The 9,377-nt window shown below is 52.6% G+C and overlaps 1 protein-coding gene across 1 annotated transcript; it reads left to right on the forward strand.

The window, feature by feature from the left end:
• Positions 1-1,925: 1,925 nt before the first annotated feature.
• MAM_00212 (Chitin synthase export chaperone) lies at positions 1,926-3,067 on the forward strand (the record flags this gene model as incomplete). Its single annotated transcript, XM_040819011.1, has 2 exons — positions 1,926-2,738; positions 2,876-3,067. 2 exons carry the CDS (start codon positions 1,926-1,928, stop codon positions 3,065-3,067), a joined length of 1,005 nt encoding a protein of 334 aa, XP_040682276.1.
• Positions 3,068-9,377: the final 6,310 nt, after the last annotated feature.

The following is a 9,377-nucleotide window of genomic DNA, read 5'->3' on the forward strand; positions in this document are numbered from 1 at the left end:
GAGTTTTGACAAATTTCAGTTCATGGCAAATCGGCCAGAGGTTTAGTAACAAGAGACAGTGATGGACAATCTCTACATTCGAGTTGACTTTGATCGTGCGGTACCTATCTGGCTCCTCCAGTAGGATGTGAGTTGGTCTGTGTTTATACATGTGGCGACATCTGGCTAGTCGCGCAGCTATTAGATTAGTTACAATAAGCCAGCAATGACGGGAGCGTCGCTAACTGGGGACATTGTGCATATCGATTAAATGATGAGTGACGTCTTGGCCTTTGAAGACAGATTCCGAATTTTTGAAGCAACGACTGGAGTAGGTCAGGCACCGTGGTCGACTTGGGCGCGACGAAGAATGACCAAGAGACCAGTTGACCACCTCAAGTTCCTAGGTACTTAAGTACCTACCTAAGTACCTAAGTACCTACCTACCTAGGTACCTACTTAGGTACCTAGTTGGGATCCTACAGCTACGTACCTGCCTGCTTAAATACTTCCTAGGCACCTAAGTAAGTACCTAGGTACCTAGGTACCTATGAACTGGATCCTCTTGGTATCAGGCCCATGGGTGCCTAGTTAGCTATCTAGATGGATGGATCCTAAATTCCCAAGACAGAATGCCCAGCGGATGTTGTAAAAACTCAAGAGTGTGGATTCAAGGTTCCTGGAGATCCAGCCAACAGTTGAGATGCGGCTGGTTATAAGGTGGCCTCAAAATGTATCGGAAAGCGGCACGGAGATGGACTGAGAAAATTATCACCCAAGTACGGGGTAGGTAGGTAAGTAAATGTCCAAGTGGGGCCTTTTTTATGTGGTCTTACTCCGTACTCTGGTTCAACACGAGGAGGCAAGTACCCTTGTCACTCCCTCCGTATTGATGGCAGGTGGGAGATGTTTACGTAATCTTACGATGAGTTTGAGCGCCTGGAGAGCCGTTGTTTTTAGGGGACATCCAAGGGCAACCGGTAACAGCTAACCAATCAGAGGCCAGAAACCTCCCAAACAAGGGCGCAAGGTCCCTCGAGGGGCCGTGGTCGCCGCCGCCGGTCGTTCCTTCCTCCATGGCAACAACTAAAATATTGCCTACCTACTACTACTAGCTTGCGCCATCAACTGCCTCCACCACCCTGGGCATAGAACCTCCTTCGCTTCTGCCTCCTCCATCTCCCTCGACCCGATCCATCATCGCTAGTCGCATCCCAGCGAGTAGCAAAGGCTCTGGTCGTCTCAGCCGCTCGCTTTTCCGGGTGTTTCCCGATTCCGACAACTACGCTCGTTTTTACGTCGGCGGATTCCTGGACTCTCAACGTCAGGCCAACAAGCGTATACAAAGTTTACGACATTTCCAAACGCTCGCAACATACCTCAGGGGCCTTAAGGGGGGGATCTTTCCGTCAACCCAGATCAAAGTGTGGTGAAGGGTTTTCTTCGGCCATCAATCGCAGCTTTACACCCGACACCTTGTCTCCCAGCCCTGCATTAGCGATTATCATTCGTACAGTTCCAACTCTGAGCGCCCCCTTTTCGATTGTTTATTAGGCATCTTTGCATCCTCCAACGCATCCCTTGCCCTAGAACGCAAAACCGAAGGTACTCAAAAGGTTTAAAATCGCTGTATTTCGAACATCCCCCCACCGAGACAATACTGAGGAGAGGCATATCGACTGGGCTGCACGTCTACCGCACGAGATCGGCTTGGTGTTGAATGGCAAGTGGCAGCGCTCCCTGATCCTAGACTTCTTCCGTCAGTACCGTCGGCTCGAATCTCAAGCCCTCCAAGGTCGCATGGTTCACCATCAACGACACGGCCACGTCAGAGCTTAGTCGCGCGCCTTCTGATCGGCTTTCACTCATCACGATTCGCTTTGTCGCCCAGAGACTCTGTCTTGATATAGGCTCCTCGAGAGGGAAAAATTGCAAAGACCGACAAGATGTCGGGTTTCGGTGACTTCACCTCAATCTGCGAGAATGCGCCACTTCCTCTTTGCGCGAGCGTTGGGCCTACGCTCCCAGCGACAAATCACGTCGGCATCGAACCGGATTGCTACGCTCGCAATATCGCACTTGCCAACACTATCATTTTTGAAGGCGCCGCATCCGCTATGCACATCGTGGCGCTCATCATGACGATTGTGATGATTCTCCATGTTCGTAGCAAGTTCACGGCGGTTGGCCGAAAGGAGATTCTGTCATTCTTCTACATTTATATGCTCTTGACCTTCATCTCGCTAGTTGTTGATGCCGGAGTAGTTCCACCGGCTAGTGGACCGTTTCCCTACTTTGTCAGTATACAAAATGGGTTGAGCAATGCGCTGGTAACATGCTTGCTTATCAACGGGTTTGTGGGATTCCAGTTATATGAAGACGGCACACCTCTCTCAGTCTGGATGATGCGAATCTGCTCTCTGGTCGCGTTTGCCATCAGCTTCCTTGTTTCTCTTGCCACTTTCAAAGGATGGGCGGGCCTGAGCCCAACCAACACTGTAGGGCTGTTTGTCGTCCTATACCTGCTGAACGCCATTGAGCTGTTCATCTACGTGGGCATGCAGGTCATCTTGGTTACCAGAACCTTGCACGATCGTTGGCCACTCGGCGATATTGCCTTTGGCGTCTTCTTTTTTGTGGCCGGACAAGTGATTCTCTATGCATTCAGCAGCAAGATTTGCACAGCTGTCAGCCATTATTTGGACGGCCTCTTCTTTGCGACAGTCTGCAACCTGCTTGGTGTTATGATGGTATACAAGGTATGATTCTTCTCCTCAGCATGAAAAATGATGAAGTCACTTGATCATTTGCTGTCCCATTACAGATGGGATGCTATCTGCCCATGGAGGCTGGAAAAGTGACGGGGTGGAAGCAATTGACTAACTTTGTGTCATAGTATTGGGACTCCATCACCAAGGAAGATCTAGAATTCTCTGTGGGAACACGCATGAACAACTGGGAAGTCAAGGAGCTGTTGCCAGAAGACGAGCGTAGAGGGACTGTCTACGCGGACGATCCGTACGGCCACACCAGCAGCTACGATCCTCCATACACGCCAACTGCGCACCGTTACTCTACCAAATACTGAGCTGGGTGGTGACTGAGAGTCGGCCCGCGTGGCCCTTTGCCCGCAAGCGGGCTTGCCAGTCCGGGCCTTGTTGGCGCATATTTGACCCGCCATGTTGAGCGGAACAGCTAATTTCTACTAATTCACACTTATTAATTCACACCTCGCGGTTGAGTGGCATGCGGATCATGTTGGGGGTTTTTATGTTGTAGTATTTGTTTTTTCCATCTTTCTTTTTCAGTTGTCACATTGGGACCTAGCATTAGCGCTGTGAGTATTATAAGACATGTCAGTCAGACAGCGATTGAAGGCCGCACCATGAGTGGGTTCAAGAGCAAACAACCGGGGAGGAGTCGGCTAGAGAAGGGGGGGAAGAGAGCGCATGGCGATTATGGACGAGGGGTCCTTTTTTTTTTTCGTCTTTGTTGTTGTTTTTGTTGTTCCTGTCACACTTGGGTATTGAGACATGGATGGGCACCGGCGTTATGGACGAAAAGAGTTGCAAGCTTCAAATCAAAGTAGTAGTGTTATAGCCAATACGAAACACACACATTCCACCTGGACGTCTGAGGTTTCTCTCGGACGGGGGGTGAAATTGCCGTGACCTGGAACTCGCTTGGGCCATGTTGTCGTTTATTTTTATTTTTATTTTTTCCCGCCTTCCCTTCCCTTTCCTCTGCTTTCCCTTTGTGCTCAGTGTCAGCCACATGCGGTTCTTGCCGTTTCCTCGGATTGTGGATTATCAGCCATTTCCGCGGATGCCGCGCAACTGGACTGGCCGGTGGCCCATTCGCATTGTACGTACAGACGAGGTCACGACGGCGGTGAGGCGCGGAGCACAGAACAGGGAAGTCGTACAGGGAAGGGGGGGAGGGCAAGGGTTCAAAGAGACGTAGAGAGAGAGAGACGTAGAGAGAGAGAGACGTAGAGACGAGGACGAGGACGATGAGTACTTGGGCCAGACGGAGGAGAGAGTGAGTGAGTCAGAGTTGCCTGCAGACTGAGGAGCCGGCTCCCCGGGGGCAGGGAGGGAGTTGTTGTCTCGATCACATGGCTATGCATGTACGGAGTATGGATGATGTATGTGACTTGAGGTGTGGCAGCCGGCCCGTCTGTTGACGTCTTGTTGGACGGCAACTTGGTTTTTGATGGGCATGCCCGTCGGTCCATGGTCCGTCTCTACAACCACGCTCTGACCTGGCCTGACCTGGCCTGGGCGAGAGAGTGCCGGGGAGGCGGGACAGACAGGACTGAGGCAGGGACGAAGGAACCGGGCGCGACTTATAACGGACGCAGTCGTGTCATGATGATATACTACGCGAGTACGGAGTACCATACCAGTCGCTTGGATGGCTGCTCTGTTCCGTATGTAGATGCCATGTGCTTGGTAGGGACACGAGTACCTACTTGCGTGGTTGGAGTTGGTTACATGCTGTGCCGTCTCGTATCGCATCGCCATTCGACCCATGCAGGCCAGTGGTCTGCCGCAGTGCCTTCGGGCGTGGTGCTAGGAATATGTCGCTACTTGGATTTGCCATGTGCCATGATTTACTCGGGGAGCGAGCGCATGTGGAGTGTCTGGGTGCTCCGTACTCGAGTAGGGAGGGCCCGGAGAGGATTGAAGGGGTTCCGTGCTACCCTGTTGCTCGTTACCGCCGTAACGTCTAGGGATGAGCGACGCGCATGAAATGATTGATGATGGTGATGGTGATGGTGGCATGTTTTCTTGGTCCTGGCAGTGTTGGCATTGGCTACTGGACAAGACGAGAACTTGTTGGACACGGGGTCCCCGTATTTTCGGCCAGGAAAGACCAAGACCTCGAGCTCTGGCGTGTGATTTGATTCCGACTGAGCGGTTCGGTTCGGTTCGGTCAGTCTGGTTTGCCGACCTCCCTCGGTCTCTCTCATTCGGATTCGGTCTCTCTCTCTCTCTCGCTCGCTCGCCCGCCCTATCTCGGGTACCTGGGTAGGTACTTCTCCGTACTCGTGTATGAAGTACGGAGTAGGCCGTCAGAAATCGATATTCTGGAGTCTGGACAAAGGCGTGGGCATGGGGCAGGCAGGCTTCCAAACATTGACGCGTGAAGCAACGTTGAAGCTGACTGCGGGCCTGGGAGCCCTTGCCCAGGCCGCCGCCGTATGGGCCAACAAAGCCAAGGCTCCTTTGCGAAACTCTGTCACAACTAACTTGTCACAGTGTTCGCTGCAGAGCCACAGACGCCAGCCTGCGAGTGGTGGATGGCTCCCGACAGACTGGTTCTGCCGCCTCTGAAATCAAATTTTGCAGTTGCCCGCGTGGGATGGGGGTCACCGAGTACCGAGTACGAGTACCGAGTACGGAGTACGTGACGGGGAATCTAACATGTAAGAATATCTGGTACGGCGCAGCATTCGAGGCCACAGACAGCTTGATCTGCTTCGCCGACAAGCAAGCAGCAACGACAACCACGAAATGAGGTCTGCCGGATGGCCCCCCGGGAAAGGGTGTTTGGTGCTGGGAGCAATTTGAAGGATATTCAGTTCAGCCAGACGAGACCAGGAGGGTTGATCCTGGGATGCGTGTAGCGTAGCGTAGCCTTGGTCGTTGAAGGACGCGGGCTAGTATGGGAGCTCCGGCGTTGCTGACGTAAGAAAGAAAAAAAAGCCCAACAAAAACCAAAAGCTGAAACGGTGACTACACAGAGCCAACCAAAGCATGTGGCAATTCGATGAAAGGAAATGACCACTCGTCATGATGTTGTAGTAGTACTGCTCCGTACCTAGCCGAGACATGTACATACCCTACGCCTCCGGAGTAACTCAGGTGCTGCTTGAGCCTTGGAAACAGCGCGGGTCAAGTTGACAGCAGCAGGACCATCCAGACCACCATCATCCATGGCGTGGTGGTCCGCTGGCCTGCTCGCAAGTCCGGACGGCAGGCAAAATACGGACAGGCCCGCCCATGCTCCGTACTTGGCAAGGGAGATCAGACGGGCATATCCACTTCGAGGTCATTGCAAACTGAGGAATGGGTGCTCAGTGGTCGCTCGAGCCAAGTACGTACAGCACAACTGGTTTGGTAGGCAAAGGCGGCAGGTGATTGGGGGCCTGCAAAGTCGCCATGGCCCATGGCACTCCGTACACCAAGACGAGGGGGTTCTGAAACAATTCCCAGACTAGGCAAAGAAGAATTCTGGACGCATCAGCCAAGACGAGAGCTGGAGGGGGCTGACAGGAAGAACAAAGGGCCAAAACGCCATCGTCGCTCGTTGAAGAAAGGGTGTAAGGCCGTGTCTCATATCGCAGCAGCTGGAATATGCTGATGCAAGAAACATGCTGAGAGGGTAGGCGGGCCAGCTCGAAACCTTCTTCTCCTCGTCTATTTCGTTCCTCCTAAGCGTTCCAAGTTTCGGCTTACCATCGTCATGTTGTCCCTCCTCCCTTTTGGCACGGTGTTGATCCTGAGCTCAGGCAATTTCTTGAGTAGTAGCCCGGCCGGCCGGGTCATCAGAGGGAATCAAGGGAACGGACTGTGAGGCGAAGAGACAAAGGCAAGCAACCGAATGCGGAAGTCTGCCAGGGACGACAAAGACGCGAGTCTAGTTATTAACATGACGGCCACATATGCCGTGTACATTACTCGGTGCCTCACTTGTACTGGCGGGCCTTGGCGCAATGCAACCACGATAGTCGCGGGTGCTATAGGTAGCATTATGCTGATGAAACAGTCATTGTGGTCATTCTAGGCGCTAGCTGGAGGAGCATAGTGCAATAGAACCCACCACTAAGTAAATAGTACTGCTACATAGTCCACGCTACGGAGGACTAGTAGTGGTGATTTGGTACCGAGTGTGTATTATAGATTTGACTAGTCCTCCATGTCATGTATCATAGCCCCCCGGCCGTGGCGGATGGCTGGCTGCTGTCACAAGCGTCCAGGATTGCTCTGGGCTTTGACCAATTTGCCCTTCGAGGACGGAGTACGGAGTACTGACAGTAGTGAATTGTGTACGTATCGCGAACCGAGCCAACGTCCGGTCCCAGCGTCAACAATACGCTAGATTCAAAGGGACCCGATAGCAGGGAGGCCAGGGCCTCATCTTGGTCCCCTCGTTGTCTATAGCGTGTATGTTGCACAATATTGTAAAAGCTGCCCGTTTTGTCGCTTCGCAAAGCCACACACACGTTACTTGACTGCGGAGCGCTGAGTACCAAGTCCACGCCGTCGACCACGTCCTTGACTCAAGCAACGTCCTTTGGCTCCGTAGGTGAAGAAAGAATATCGCTCATCTTATTCGGCTGTCATTGTTCTGATCTTGTACGGAGTACTTTAGGGCCAGAGTGTGACTGTGACCAACTCTTGCAGGAGGACATTAAGGCTGTTATCAGGGTAAGGTTTGTGGCACCGTGATTCGATCTCAGTCTCTACCGAGCACGTGTGATGCAAGTAAATATAGAGTACTCTCGACTCGCCTCAACATGCAGACCTGGCAAGACACCTAGGTTCTCTATACTCGCCAGTCACCTGCTTCCCACACAACACGAGGGCTGGAACACTGCTCCACAGTTAGACAGGCGGACAAGGGGAATTAAAATAATTAAGGTAAATTAAAAGTGGAACAGACAGACATTGTCGGTCGCGCGTCCCAGATGTTGTTGTTGCGAACAGAGGCGCGGGGTGTCAGAACAGAGCAGCAACTTCTCTCCGTACTTAAGTAGTCGCTCGAAAATCGGAACGTGGCCTCTTCGTCCACCACGAGATAACGGCGGCTATGTTTGCTTGTTTATGTCATCATTCAGGCGACCATGGATATGAGGCAGGCAATAAAGAGAGAGTATAGAGAGTGGCAAGCCTTGCCTTCTGCATTAAAATGTAATCCCGCCCGCGGTAGAGGAGGAGAAGAGTCCAAGACACAACAACCGCATTGAAGTCGTGGTGAAGGGTGCAAGAGCCAAGGCGTCAGGACTGGGCATTCAATCTCGCCAACATTACTTCATACCGGGCCCCATACACTCGCTCGCGCCTGCCCCGGATGCTGCGAAGATGAAGCTGTGCGCTGTACTTGACCAGCGTAACAGGCAGGCAAGGCAGGCACCGACCCGGCGAAGACTGGCACCTGCCTCGCGCCTCCTCCATGGAGCTAAAAACTCTTTTTTTTTTTTCTCTCTCTCCCATCGTATCCGACAACACGGATAGGGATTGGGCCCCGGATATTCAACACGTTTATGAACGAATGACGCATCAACCAATGTCCAACCGGCAGGGTTTTCCCATCCGATTGTTCATCGTGATTCGTGAGGGCGTGGCTGTGCCAACAACTTCTAGCGCGGCCCTGGACCGTGAGCTCCACCTCCATCGGGTACTTGCCTGATTATACAGTATACTAGCAAATTAGCATAAAGCTAATACATTGCTCCGTACGCGCATGCCTATTATTGGACGACCATGCTGCATGGGCATTATCGTCGACAGGGTGCGTTGCGACGCGTGTTATTCCTCCACGAATAACCACCTGGCTGATAATAAATGTCCATCAAACGACCCAGCAGGCAACATTCCAGCATGCAAAATCCTCAAGAGAGGCGGTTGTCGTGTCTGGTGCCATCGCCCATCTCATGGGTGGTCCAGTCTGCACCCAAACGAAAACGCATCGTCTTGGATGCATTTCGAAGCTGCTTGTCCAAGATCCCATCGGGTGAAGTGCAGGCGTGGCGTCGGGGCCCATGGCGGCTTTGTCAGCTGAGGAAATACGTACATCCAAGTCCTCGTCCTTAGGCGGGTTCGCATATTGCTGCCAGGGATGGCTGTCGTCTGGCTGGGCAACGAGATGCACGGCCATGGGTAGCAACACGCACGTGAGAAACACTTCCCGCTTCACACAAAGGAGGGCTGAGAAGGTTTGTTAGCCAGCCGACCGGTGTTGCGGGCTGCTCGGCGTTGCATCTCATGTGATGTGAGATTATTGGCATGATACATGATGGCGGCAGCCGGCGCCAATGAAGGACAGCAGCGTGGCCAAGTTGAAGAGAGGGTACGAGGGGAGAGGCTCAAGGACAAGACGCCAGACCCAGAGCGTCATTGTTAGTGGTCAATTGAGTGACGGAGCAAGTCGTGAGTCCTTGACGAGAGAGGGCGGCGATACGAGTGCCGACACTGGGACATACGGTCATACTGAATGGGGAATCACCGAGAACAGACAGCTGATATAAAAATTGAATTTTTTTTCTTGTGTCTTGCCGAAAATGATACTGCAGTTCGACATGACTCTTGCAACGGCTCCTGTTTCTCCAGTGCACCATGACCAGCAGTTGAACTGTGAACAGCGACGTGCAGGCGTAGCACGAGTCTAAT

This window comes from Metarhizium album, assembly GCF_000804445.1.
Source record: "Metarhizium album ARSEF 1941 chromosome Unknown scaffold_1, whole genome shotgun sequence".
Taxonomy (NCBI): domain Eukaryota; kingdom Fungi; phylum Ascomycota; class Sordariomycetes; order Hypocreales; family Clavicipitaceae; genus Metarhizium; species Metarhizium album.